At 37.4% G+C, this 14,981-nt stretch overlaps 1 protein-coding gene across 1 annotated transcript; it reads right to left on the bottom strand.

The window, feature by feature from the left end:
- Positions 1 to 11,388: 11,388 nt before the first annotated feature.
- Positions 11,389 to 14,718, bottom strand: LOC122645419 (potassium transporter 5-like). Its single transcript, XM_043838726.1, has 9 exons — positions 14,596 to 14,718; positions 14,181 to 14,409; positions 13,776 to 14,024; positions 13,602 to 13,652; positions 13,251 to 13,511; positions 13,086 to 13,138; positions 12,888 to 13,002; positions 12,442 to 12,696; positions 11,389 to 12,347 (listed from the first exon to the last, which is right to left on the bottom strand). The coding sequence occupies exons 1-9, from the start codon at positions 14,716 to 14,718 to the stop codon at positions 11,389 to 11,391; spliced, it is 2,295 nt and encodes a 764-aa protein (XP_043694661.1).
- Positions 14,719 to 14,981: the final 263 nt, after the last annotated feature.

The following is a 14,981-nucleotide window of genomic DNA, read 5'->3' as shown; positions in this document are numbered from 1 at the left end:
GTTAAAGGTAAAGACTTTATTCCGACTGGCTTAACCATATACTTATCTAAAATAATATAAATATAAAATAACATATGTAGGATATTTACTATGGGAAAAACTCATCTGAACCGTCCAATCATTGTGATCCGTCTCATTGTGCCATATGGAATGATGATATGACATCTTTGATTGTTGGATAGCCAGTGCATACCATGGATAAGTCATGTGTCAAATTTTAGAGTCTAATTAAGTCAATCAAATACCCTCTCGCGAACCCAAGGGGGTTACATACTCAATTGGCAAAGACCAACACCTCACAAGTAAGAGGTCATGAGATCAACTCTCCTTGGGGCCTAACCATAAAAAAACTAAAAATAAACCTCTCGCGTAATAACATTCATTCCATGTATGTCTAAGCACTTATATGGTTACTCTGACCACTACTCTGCACTTTCTCATGAAATATAATAGCCATTACCGTGCACTTTCCCACGAAACATAATAAATTAAACAAATATGTCATCCACCACAAATTGTGCCTTTATAGGCGATAGCATAAAAAGTTCTTAAATAGACAAAGTTTTCATTTTGGACAACTATGAAAAAAAAGGTGATAAATTTCTATTGTACTTCATAACCATATGAATGAAAAAAAATTATAATTGAATGTTTATTTAAAAGGATTTTCTTATATATTGACTCCTCTCAATGTGTCAAATAGTTTGTAATCTTACTTTTTTACTTTTTAGGTATAACAAACAAAAGTTTCAAATGAAGATAATTACTATAATTTAGCATACTCCAAAAATGCACGACATTGACACCTTTGATATTGACATAATGATGTCACTTTCAAATTATTTTTGAAAACCCTATTATACCTTTAATTTTAAGAATTTTTAAGAAAAAGACAAAGGACATTTAAATAAAGGTGTCAAGTTCTAAATACACCTATATGGGTGTCATTCGGACCATCTTTTTAAAAAAACTGTATATACTAAGTGTATATGTAGAACATAGAAAAATAAATTATAACATAAAATATAAAGCTACTTATTAAAGATAACCACATAAATATGAAAGGGGGAGAATTTATTGACCTCATCCTGTACCATGGGTTTAAAAAAAACACTATTTTTTTTTTTGATTTATTATCTCCATATACAAGAACATAGATAAATTCTCTCGAGTCTTATTGGCAATCCATTGATATAGTTGTAAATGTTCTAAAATCCACGTGCATCAATCAGAAGGAAGCCCATATGAAGTACAACTAACGAAATGAAAATTTCTAACAAAGCTCAAGAGTAATAAAGCAAAAAATTTATCTTAGATCTTATCAACAAAACATTTTAAATTTCTTACAATTGAAATTTAACATACATCCCGTGTCTGTACCAAACCAAATATAATTAGTTAGGGTAGTTATCTTGTAACAACGGAAGGAAATGTTTTCGAAAATCACAAGATGAATTTGAGTCATGCCTTTTATTTTTAATCTAAACTGTCTGCTCTCACTCAGAGTTGGAAGAGTGCACAATATGTCTAGAGTATTGATACACATGCATGGACATACAAGGGATGTGGGTCAATACAAAAGGGAATATGTGATTGGATTAGACTGAAATTTGGCACATGACTAATCTAGATCATGTCGTCTCTATCCAATGGTCAGAATGGATATATCATTTGTCTATGTGGCAAAATAGATGCTTTGAGACATTTGAAAAAATAACAAGCCAACTGACAATAATATTCACCAATTAAAATAATAGTTAATTTAATGATTTGAAGAAAAAAATAATCTTGAAGGTCTATGATAAATATATACTTATCAGATTTGTTCTTTAATATCTTATTCTCTGCAATGGAACGTTTAACATCATGATTTCTTCTCATATTCTAGCAACATACATTTAGATTGAGAAAGGAAAGCAGAAAAAAAGTGGCAATGACATAACCATTTTTCATGCCAACAATGCATGATGAGTTTGTATGTCCTGTTGCTTATAACTAATGTATGCCTTCTGGTTTTTTTTTTTTTTTTGGTAAACACCGATGTATGTCTTCTTAATAGCTATTTTAACAATACTTTGGCTTGCATCTTGTGAAGGCAATAAAAGTTCTATTTTATGTTATTTATTTTCTATTAGAAAGGGAATGTTACTTTAGATAGTCTGCCATGATAAGCTTCTCAGGGTGACTCACCAACTTTCAAGTGTTGGGTGGATGGTTGGATTCCCAAGTGTTGTGCACTAGGGTACCTGAGAGGATAATTTCTGCGTTCAATGGTACCTTGTGAGCATAGTTTTTTGAGCAAATTACATGCACCCCCTGTAGTTTGAAACAATATCAAAGTACCCCTTTAGTTTCACTTATATAAAAAAAAACCCCTGATGGTTCACGGTGTTAGTAAACTGTTAGTTTTGTAAGTAAAAAGACCGTTTTACCCTGTTAGTTCAGTGACCTAGTTTAAATCCCCATTTTACCCTTATTCTAATTCTTCTCCACCAAAGGGCGATCTAAAACCTAGAGCCCTATCCCAAACATTTATGGTGGCCTAAGCTCCGTCAGGTCTTCTTCTCCTTGTGTTTCATCTTCGTCTTAATCTGTTATCTTCGTCGTCTCTAATGGCGATGGTTGACTACCTCGTGTATTCGAAGATGAATGAGCAGATAGCCATCCAAGAAGCTGCTTCGGCTGGACTACAGAGCATGGAACATCTAATCCGTCTACTCTCCCATCAAAGCTCTCAGAATCAGAAGCACAACCAGTTAGATTGTAGAGAAATCACAGATTTCACAGTCTCCAAGTTCAAGAAGGTAATTTCGCTTCTGAATTGAATCGGTCATGCTCGATTTCGTCGAGGACCTTCTCCTTCCTTTTCTTATTCATCTTTCTCAGCGTCGCATCAGTCTCAAACCCTAAACTTAAATCCACACCCAACTCCTACTCGAACTCCGATTACGGTCATTCAACCACAACCCCAAATCCAAAGCCAAAGCCAAAGCCAAAGCTTAACGCTTGATTTAACAAAGTTGAATCTGGTAAACACCCTCATCTAGGTAAGTTGGAGAGAATAGCTCTTACTGTTAGAATGAATCGAACCGAATAGGGACAAAATCCCAAAAGCCAGGATCTCCATAGGGCGTTCAAGAACACAATCAAATAAATAATAGAAAATAGGGATAGAACCACTGACCTTGTTTCGCATCCATAGTGATGATGATTGCAGCGGAAAATAAAGAACAAAGATCTAGGTGCTTCCCCTCTATTCCCAAAGTAACTGGCCTAATGGGAATACCGTATGCGCAAGGACGATGAACACTGAATATCTCCCTATCTTTCCAGAATGCACTCCTCAATAGTGATTGAGAATAATTAGTTGTGTTGGGTAGAGGGGGGACCTAGCTCTCCTTAGATAGTAATCCCTATAGGGTCTGACTCATCACAGTCCCAATAGGAATCTATCTGGCCCACACTAAGTCAGTCCACATTAGACTTCTAATATAACTTAATGACCCCACTTTATTAGACCAAAACCCTAATTAGCCTGATTTAGGGATTTAATTATGTCCATATGGAATTTTATTAGAACTAAAATTCTAACATTCTCCCACTTGGACTTACATTAAATTCCTTATTTTTAAAAGGATTTAAAAACAGTTTTGACCAAAACAAATCACATGCTAACAACTCTTTAAGAAAATTTTATGTGCATAATTTTTAAAATAAATTGGTCTAGAGGTCATATTAGAAAGTCAATCCTATCCCATAGAGTTTTAGACACCGAATCATGACGGTATCTGCATCTATGATCAAGCAACACAGAACCTTCCATGATCACGAGAGCCCTCAACTCTACTAACATGGATGCAATGTGGTAATGTGGCAACAAGATAATACTCACGTAGTGATTCCTTATGTATTATCCATTTATCAGTCCAAAATTTTTCTTCTTTAAGTGGCACAGGCTCACTAGAGAAATAAACTTTGTGATTCTAACGAATTTGTATGTCTCATCAGAAATAACTCGAGTTATACTTTATGTGTTACAAGACATACTTTTAGGTTAATAACTTAATGCCCCAGCCTTGCTTAAGGTTAACACATTCCTTAAGTCTTTAAAACTAGATATATATGCATCATGTCAATAAATGAAACACCCAAGTGTTCAAAAGAATTTTGCATGCAATGACAACTGATACATATAAACCAAGATTTACCACACGGTAAAAATTACAGATGAAAATAGACTTCATTTTATAATGGAGCAAAACAACTCTCACTAACCAACTGCATCCCATGATGCACCTAAACCCATGCTTATGACATGTCTTTCAAAACATCAGGGCAAAGACCTTAGGTTAGGGAATCTATAACCATATCATCTGTACCAATATGCTCCACTGCAATGCCACCTTTCTTTACTGTCTCCTTTATGGTCAAACACTTGACCTTCATGTCCTTAGACCCTCTAAGTTCTTTATTGTTATTTATAAACAACACAGCAAAACTGTTATTATTATATATCTGGATGGATCTATCCACAAAATCTAAAATGATCAACTACTTTATGAGATTCCTAAGTCAAATAACCTAAGTAGCAACCCCATGGCATGCTACAAACTTTACTTGTATAGTCAATGTAGTTACCAATGTCTGTTTTGTACTATTCCATAATACTACCCTTCCTGCCATCAGGAAAACATAACCAGATGTGGATCTCCTATCATTCTCACAGCTAGCAAGGTCGGAATCTGTATGACCCACTAGCTTGAGTTCAGGAATGTGTCTTTGTATTACATATAATCTTTTGTCCCCTTCAAGTACCTTAATACTTTCTTGGCAGCAACCCAGTGGCTAAGACCAGGATCTGACTGATATCTGCCAAGAAGACCCGTCACAAAGGTAATATCCGGTCTGGTACAGACCTAAGCATACATGATACTACCTAGTGTGCTAGCATAAGGCACCTCATTATGTCATCCTTCTCAGCTTCATTTTTCGGGCACTGTGTCAAGCTCAGTTTGAGAATAGGAACATTCCCAGGTTTGCAATCTAGCATACTGAACCTCTCCTGAATACGATTAACGTAAGCCCTCTGAGAAAAACTTAGTAAACGGCGAGAACGATCCCTATGGATCTCAATGCTAAGAACAAAAGAAACCTCACCAAGGTCCTTCATGTCAAATTCCTTAGATAATAGTTGCTTTCATTTATGCAACATCCTTAGGTCACTGCTAGCAAGCAAGATGTCATCCATATAAAATATGAGAATACAGAATTTGCTCCCACTGACCTTGTGATATATACACTGATCCGCTTTATTTTCCACAAAATCGAATGAAGTCACGACACTGTCGAACTTCAAATACCACTGTCTGGAAGCTTGTTTGAGACCGTAAATAGACTTCTTGAGTCCACACAAAATGATTTGAACCATTCACCACAAGACCCTCAAGTTTAATTCAACAAGCTCCCAAACATCATTATGTTTCATCGATTTCACCTCATCTCTCATTACATCAAATCACAAATCTAATTGAGGACTAGAAACAACGCTCGAATAAGTATCTGGATCAACCACACAACCTATGTCGTAGTCATGTTCTCCCATATATACCTCATAGATAGATTGTATAACTGAATTTCTCTCTTTGGTGGATTTCCGTAATGGTGCTACCACTGCCTCACCCTGAATCTGAGGAATCTTAGCTGGAACTACATCAATGATAGGATTCTCAACCGCATCCTGATTAAGAGGAATCTCATCAGGTGCTACATGAATGTTAAGGACCGTATCAATATCAGAATCCGGAACTCCAGCAGGTGTAACCAATGGCATAGTATGCCCCACATCCGTCTGAATAGGTAGAAGAATAGGTACTAATGTACCAACCATGTCACTATCTTGAACAGTCTGAGAACAATCATTCTTTTCGGCCACATCAAATTCCAGAAACTTCACTGTCTTTGAGTCCACAATCCTAGTGCCTCCGCAGGGATTATAAAATTTATATCCCTTCAAATGATCTGCGTAGCTAAAAATAGTAACGAGTAGTCATAGGATCCAACTTGTTCAAAGTTGAATAATATAGTTTTACTTCTGTAGGGCACCCCCAAACTCTAAGATGGTTTCTGGGTTTAGTAACTACATGGTTAAGGATACAAGGAGTAGTTTTCAAAACTTTTCTCTCATAAGAACTTAGGTAAAATTTATCTTACTAATCATACTCCTCACCAGTGCGGTTATGCCTTTCGGCGACACCATTTTTCTCAGGACTTCCTGGCATAGTAAACTGACCAACTATCCTAGAGTCCTCTTAGTATTTGGCAAATAGGCCCTTAAGCTATCCAGCATCGCCATGTCTGCCATAATACTCACCCCCACGATCGAATTTAATAATTTTAATAACTTTCCCCAACTGTTTGTCAACTTCAGTCCCAAAAATCTTGAACTTGTCAAGAGATTCAGACTTTTCTTTAATTAAGAATAGATAGCCATATTGGGAGTAGTCGTCTGTTAAAAGTGATGAAATAAAAAATTTCTACACAATGTGGCTGAATAGGGACCACCGATGTCAGTGTGAATGACCTCCAACAGGTCAGAACTATAGACTACAGTTTTCTTCTTTATCTTGGTCATCTTTCCCTTACATCAATCTACATAAGTTTCTAGATCACTTTCGAGAGTAGGTAGGATGTCAGACTTTATCAGCCTTTCCACTCTTGCCTTAGAAATATGACCTAACATCTTATGCCACAATGTGAAAGACCGTTATTTAGGTAAGAGTCTTTTGGAAACAACGTTTTCAACATTATGGAAGGCGTAGATATCATTGGGAGATAAACACAGTCTGTACAATCCATTGGACGTAATGCAGGAACCAACTTTATTTGAAACAAATCTATCATACTGTTCTTTATTTCAAAATGGTAACTACCAATGTCCAACACTGAAATCGAAATTAAATTCCGCCTGAAGGATGGTACATAAAAATTATTCTTTACAGTCAAATTAAAACTAGAAACTAACAATAAAATGATATCTCCCACGAATTTTACGTCAATCATATCCATCGTTCCCTATGACAAGCCTTGATTCATCCTGATTTGGCTTCTTCCGGTTTATGAATACCTATATGGTAAAAGCAACTTAGTTAGTTGCCCCGCCGTCTAGCCTCCAACTACTGGATGAGGCTTATGATAGATTGGATTCACAAACAAAAGCCAAAGAATCGTTACCTGATGGCCTGGGTTTTGATAACCAAGTCTTGTATTTGTTGCATTCCTTCTTTATGTGACCCTTCTTCTTGCAAAAGGAACAATGTTCACTCTCTTTCTTGAAAGAATCTTTCTTAGGTCCCAAATTGTTAATCCGATCGCACTCTTTATTGGCAGACTTATGAGTATGGTTTTTAGACTTTTCACTCTCATGGGATTTGGAAATAACAAGTAGTTTCTCTTCCTTGGATACAACCCTAGAAATAAGGTCATTAATACTCCAGACACCATCTTGGGAAAAGTAGCTAGTTTTGATGATGTCAAAATCAGAAGGTAGGGTATTAAGTACTTGATGAACAATCAAGGCATCAGGAAGAGCAATATTCAAGGCTTTGATTTTGGTTTGATAGTCAATCATCCAAAAAATATAATCCCTAACACCCCCAAAACAATGATATTCCATATTAAATAGCCCTTGCAGAAATCTCCCAATCTCAGCCTTCGATGAAACTTGGCATCTCTTGGAAATTGCATCCAACAATTCCCTGACAGTACATTTATCAGGTAGACCACTCTTAAGGTGTTCTGGTATCGACCTCTTTATAGATAGTACCGCTAAGCGATTACTCTTTTCCTATGCAGAATGCACAAAATTTTCATCCTTAGTACTATCAGCTGTTAGGTCCATTGGTTTATCTATAACAAGGGACGTATGCACATTTGCCATCTCCATGGCAAACATAATGTCCTCTTTCCACTTCTTAAAATTTGACCCAGTAAGAATCTCAATAGTGACCATGTTATTATTGACAAAAAAGGTGACTGAAAATTTAAACAATGAACAGTACAATAATCAGCATGATGCAAGTACAGCTCGAAATTTTATAAGCTAATGAGAATTTTACACACATCATTGTGAAAACACCTTTGGGCTGAATTCTCAATATGCAATTGTAAAAATCCCTACATACCAGTGGCCATGAGAATACAGCTCAACTTTCAAAATCCACCACCTTTGGGTGTGCAGAATTCTAGGGTCAGCCTATTCACATGCATACTGTATATGTACCCCTTCAAGTACCAATACATGATCACCACCTTTGGATGTATGACCACACATCAGAGTTGAAGGACATCCCACAACTGTATGAGATCGATGTTTCACAAATTCAACAAGGAAGGTCGCTTTGGCGGCTGCATCCTGTTGAGTCCATGGAACCCTCTCTTGGGATATTCCAAAATTACTTACATCCTTAAACAAATTGTGTTATTTTATAATTTATGACAAGGGGCTTAACTATCTCAAAATTAACACAAATATGCCAACAGTATTGTTCATCAAAGTAGGTATTCCAGCAAGTCAGAAAATTAGTTCGATTTCCAATGGAACGAATCGACAAATTTTAGAATAGGGCATGCATCAAAAGAATACCAAAAATATTTAAAATATGCATATATGTTTTTAATGTCTTAAAACTAACACAAAATCCAACGATTCTATTCATCAAGGTAGGTATTCCAGCAAGTCAGAAATTGGTTCAGTTCCCAATAGAACAAACCGATAAATTACATAAAAGGGCATGCATCAATAGAATACCAAAAATATTTAAAATATGCATATCTGATCAAAACAGAGGGCACCACTGTGTAGAGCACAGAAAAACAGAGACAAAGCAAAAAATGGGACCCCAAACGGAGTCTCGTAGCCCCCAGAAAGCTCGGTCAAAGTTCAAGTCCAAATTCGATTGACTGTACCGATCAAACCGGTCCAAAAAGTCAAACCAAATCAATTTGGCTCAACCCCGGTTCAGGTAAACCGGTCCAACCGGGCTCGGGTCAACCCAAGGGTCAACAGCCGGGTTAATGGGTCGGGTCTTCAGGCAAAATTTCTGATTTTCCGAGCTCTATGCCCCCATGTGATCAGATTCTATTTTCGCGCTAAAAAAAATCGGCAGAATGCTAGTGTCCGTACGAGTTTTTTGGAAAACTAAAAAAAACCCTAAAAACCTTGATTCGAATCAAAAAATTTCGATTCCCTTATTATGTCCTATTATTTTGAATCCATATAGGTTCAAGAACGGATCTATGGAGGCTCTGATACCACATGTTAGAATGAATCGAACAAAATAGGGACAAAATCCCAAAAGCCAGGATCTCCATAGGGCGTTCAAGAACACAATCAAATAAATAATAGAAAATAGGGATAGAACCACTGACATTGTTTCGCATCCATAGTGATGATGATTGCAGCGGAAAATAAAGAACAAAGATCTAGGTGCTTCCCCTCTATTCCCAAAGTAACTGGCCTGATGGGAATACTGTATGCACAGGGACGATGAACACTAAATATCTCCCTCTCTTTCCAGAATGCACTCCTCAATAGTGATTGAGAATAATTAGTTGTGTTGGGTAGAGGGGGGACCTAGCTCTCCTTATATAGTAATCCCTATAGGGTCTGACTCATCACAGTCCCAATAGGAATCTATCTGGCCCACACTAAGCCAGTCCACATTAGACTTCTAATATAACTTAATGACCCCACTTTATTAGACCAAAACCCTAATTAGCCTGGTTTAGGGATTTAATTATGTCCATATGGAATTTTATTAGAACTAAAATTCTAACACTTACTTAGCAGTAGGAGCCATTCCATGGTCATTTGCAATAGAAATATGAGGATTCTTCTCTGACTTTGGCGATGCTGGGACAACGTTTTTCAGTACAGTAGCAGTCAACTAGGCTGTTGAGTAGTATTCTCCAAAATAGAGAGAGACTTCCCACTACTCCCACCTCTAAGAGAGAACAAGACAACTCCTTTACTCAAATCAACCTCAGATCCAGAGCTCCCAGAGAAACCCCATTTCCCAGAGCCATCAATGGCATCGGAGAAACCCCTTTTAGCCCTAGAAACGTGAGTCTTGAGAAGAGAAATCCCACCTCCAGACTTCCTTTCAGGGAATTCAGGACCAAGCAACCCAAGCCTACACAGTTCCGGGTTGAGTGGATCAAAGTTGAGGAAGAAGATGAGATCTTCTCAAAGTTTTCCATGGAAGAAGAAAACTCTGACAAGCCTATGTAATCATGTTCTAAGGGCGTAGACATTAAAATTCTAACAACAAAGATATCTCAGAGAAATACTACTAGAAAGCATGAAAAGGTTATGAAGATGCATGATAAGAGTTGTAGAGAAGAAGAAGAGAATATTTGAAACCCATACATAGAATTCCTTCTCCGCTGGTTTCTGGTTTTGTATATGGCTAAGAAATTATGAGGTTAAAGACAACCCCCCCTTTGCCCCATTGAAGGGTAAAATAGGGCTTTTGCAAAGTTTAACTACAACTAACGGTTTACACTTGACGGTAAGGACTTTTTTGTAAGCCATCCACAAATCTAGTGGGGCACGTAAGAAGTGAAACTAGGGAGTGTTTTGATATTATTTCAAACTACAGGGGGGTGCATGTAACTTGCTCTAGTTTTTTTTTCCCTATTCAACTGGTACCTTATTTTCATGAGAGAGATCGACTGTGGTTGCAGGCGTCAAGCTCGGGTTTCAAGGGGAAGGAAATTTTTTTTTGCAAAAAGGTTGTAATTTGTGGATAAAAAGAAGAATATCTCAAACCTGTGACCAATTGGTCTCAATGGAACAACCTTACCGTTGCACTAAGGCCCACCTTCTCTGCATATCGTACATTTAGAGAAATATCCTTTTTTCCATTTTTTAGAAGAGATAAAAATGAATAAGAAAAAATAAGTAATCTCTCTCGGTGTAGGATAACCTATTGGTTCAAACAGACTTTTTTCCTTCTTTTATATGTTACCTTATTTTATTATGGAATTTTCTTATTGACACCCTTAGAGTTTTAGAGCTCTGATATCATGCAAAAGCTGGTAAAAACGAGATTGATTTTGTGTTGGTCACTCTTGAATCGAGAAGATCACACACTTGTAATTGTATTTGATTTTTGGATAGAGATCGATTACAAGGGAGAGAGTTACATTAGAGATGAAAGGGAATGGTTGGATATAGGGGTGCAACAAGTCTGTGCTGGGATTTTCAAAACCCAGACCTTACTTGGATTAATCCACATACAAGATCTTATTCGTCTAATCTCTTTTAGGGCTCAACAATATTAGACCAATATATCAATTGCAGTTCAGGGGAAGAGCATCTGGGAAATCTCAAATCTCATATATCATTCCGACCTTGAGAACCCTTGTCCGTGGAATGGACATCATGTCCTGTCCTTGCCTAAAGTTTTTCTTCAAGAAGCTATAGATGTAATTGACAATGATCTTTTTGAAGAAAGAGGAATTCGGCTTTGCCCTCACTTCTGGTTCGCCCAAGAGATACACAACCCCATTCTTCATTGCTTCATCAATGAATTGTGTCTCACCTTCTTCGGCTTCAACGATTTGTCCGCTGACCAATCGGGTACTGACAATTCGGCCAGAAGAGTTGGTTGATTGAGTATGATGATGTTTGAATGGTAGGATGTTCTGTTCTATTAATTCCTCATTGTGCATGTAGTTTTCATGACGAACGAATTCTTTCAAGCGTTGGACAAGCTGTTGTTCAAACTCCTCTGGTTGATTGAAGGCATCTTTATAGCCATACCGAACAACACAACGGAACATCCGGGACTCTCGTGGTTCAACCTGACGGAATAGAAAACGCTCCTCCATATCCACTGTAGGGATTGGGATTTGCTTTATAGAGACAAACACTAGAACTGAATGGATGGATGGTATGTTTGAAATGAAGTGAGGAAATATGGGTGGGATGCCTTGAACAAGCTCAGAATATAGAAGTCCGATTCCGGGCACCCTGTTTATATTTGGGTTCATCACTACTTCTCTTATAAAATCATTGGAGACCTTGTTTTCGAGCTCGAACATGTATTTCTCTTTGTAAACATAATGCCATACCCACATAATGGAAACAAGAACTGCAGCAAACGCGAGTGGAAGCCATCCGCCTTGTACAAACTTAGTTATTGTTGCGGATAGATATATTAACTCTATTGAAGCGAAAATCACGAAGAAGAGGCTGATCCACAGAATGGATATCTTCCAAATGACAAGCATTATGAGGCTAACCAAAGTAGTAGTGATTACCATGACAGTAACCACACAAATACCTGCATGCATGGAATGCATCAAAATTAGAGACCAATACAATTAATTACCATGTTTGTTATACATAATTGTAATTAATTAAGGAGCATTAATTACCATATGCAAAACTGATGGCTATTGTATTCTGGAAGACAGCTGTGATAATGACAGTGCCGAGCATGAGTGCATAGTTAACTTCAGGGATGTAAACCTGGCCTTCATACTTCTTTGAAGTGTGAATGATCTTAACCTTTGGGAAGCATCCAAGAGCTTGGGATTGAGCTACGATTGAGAATGATCCAGATATCATAGCTTGGCTTGCAATAGCAGCCGCGATAATAGCTATAACAAATTGTGGCCAGTATAATGGACCTGTATGTGTCGTCGTCGATCATTTGAAGGAAAAACAGAAAAACATCCTTAATTAATTAAGAAGTTATTAAAAACATGAAAGACAAGTAATAATGTATGTAGCTAGGCATTGCATTGGGCCATCAATTCCATATATGCATCATTTTATTGCATGACTACTACTAATGCAGAACAAAGATCGATACACTTACCAGGGATACTGGAATAGAAACTAGTTTGGACTGTGTTTGGGTATTTGGTTAGGTATGCAGCTTGCCCACTGTAAGCCAATATTAATGCAGGATACACAAATCCGCCGAAACTAATCTGCAAAGAAATTGAATTTTAGCAAGATATTTTGTGATCTGAATTGGGTAGGAGGAGTTTAATTATGATCGAATTGTACATACTTGAATGGCTGGAATATTGAAGTGACCCAAGTCAGCAAACATTGCTTCCGTTCCTGTTTCATATCAGCAGATGGAGATGGTAAAGGTTTTAGTAACATTTAGATTTCATGCGAAATAATGATCAGAGGGAATTAAAAGAGGTTTTAATTAAGTTTTACTCACTACCTGTGATGCACAAAACAACCCCTCCAAGAGACATATATCCATTGGTGCCATTTCTTTTGAAATAATCAATGATGTACGCTGGATTGAAAGCACGTAAAACAGTAATATCATACTTGATCAAGTTGTAGAGACCGATGCCAGCAATGAATAGAAACCATAGGCTGATGAGAGGGGCAAATGCGAAACCAACTTTGTCGGTTCCGTATCGTTGAAATACAAAGAGAAGGATCAAGATCACTATGGAAATTCCAACGATGGCACCTGCAAAATCATCAACAACAATATTGACAGAATTAGTTATGAAGACAATTGACAGTGTCATAATTATAAGCAAGATGATCGAGTGAGTACCTGGACTAAGTGTTGGCACTGCTACTGTGATTCCTCCCACTGCAGAAAGCACTGGAGAGAAAAACAAAACAAAACAAAACAAAAGTTGTTCAATAGTGGAAGATAGTTCACAAAATTTTGCCAGAGATATAATAGAGAATAATTGATTGGGGGTACCATTTAATTTTGACAAACCTGAAATTGCTGGAGTGAGAACCCCATCTCCCATCACCATGGAAGTACCAACAATAGCACACATGAAGAGCATGACACGAATTGCTGGACTGTTCTCCATCGTCTCTTTTACCTTCTGAGCTCTCTTCACATTCGTGGAAGGGACTTCTACGCTGTAGTTGGAGAGCGTTGCATCCTCTTTCTGATAATTTGGAATTAAGCTCACCTTAACATGACGGCATATCTTAGAATAAATTGCGAACGTTCCCCCTACACGACCCCCATATGAAATTAAATGTTTATTAGTCTGAGATGTTTCTTCTTCCATCTGATCTTGCTTGACGAATATTGCTCCCATGCATGCATCATGCATGAACAACAAAAGAATGAATGAAATGAAATGAAATGAAACGAAATGAAGCTTACCATCACCATTGTCGTTGGCCCATAAGACAATGAAACAATATTTGATCAAGGTTACAAGTGTGAGGGTGTAGATGATGAGTGACAATACCCCAATTAAGTCATTTGGGTCACCGATGCCGTTTGCGAACACAGTGGAATATGTATACAGTGGAGAAGTCCCGACGTCTCCATACACAACTCCAATGCATTGGAATGCTAAGCTCAATGTCGTTCCCCAACTCCCTTGCTGCTCTCGTCGTCCATCATTTTGCATTAATTATTCAATTCCCATCAATTAATTCAAACATATATATGTTAATTTGTACAATAATATATAAAAGCAGAAACTAACAACAAACAAAGAAATTAAGACTGAAAATTAATGTACGGAATTAATACTAGATTGTGATTGATTGATCCATCGATCCATCCAGACCTTTTGGTTGCTTTTGATCGGCTGGCCGGAGACTTTTCCAGCCTCCAAGTGAAGGGAATCTACACGGTTAAACAATTTCTGCTGATTCTTCCTTGGTGGACTTCCCTCATTTGATTCTGCCATCGGATGTCCCCCCTTAACAGTACTATTTCTCCTTTTTTTTTTGTACTCTCCTGATCTTCTCAGCCTCTCTTCCCTCTCCTCTTTTTATAGTTTGAAGTAAAAAAAAAAAAGTCCCATTAAAACATGATGAAACATGATATCCCTGCAAGAATAGCCCTGCACCAGATGGGTGCAATGTAGCTACACCATTAAAATTGAAGGATGCATGACTTGAGCAAGCATTGTGTCCTTTCTCTTTTGTCCTTTCAACCTATGACTGAAGA

Source organism: Telopea speciosissima, chromosome 11 (genome assembly GCF_018873765.1).
Source record: "Telopea speciosissima isolate NSW1024214 ecotype Mountain lineage chromosome 11, Tspe_v1, whole genome shotgun sequence".
Classification (NCBI taxonomy): Eukaryota; Viridiplantae; Streptophyta; class Magnoliopsida; order Proteales; family Proteaceae; genus Telopea; species Telopea speciosissima.
This window is presented reverse-complemented; position numbering and strand designations above follow the sequence as displayed.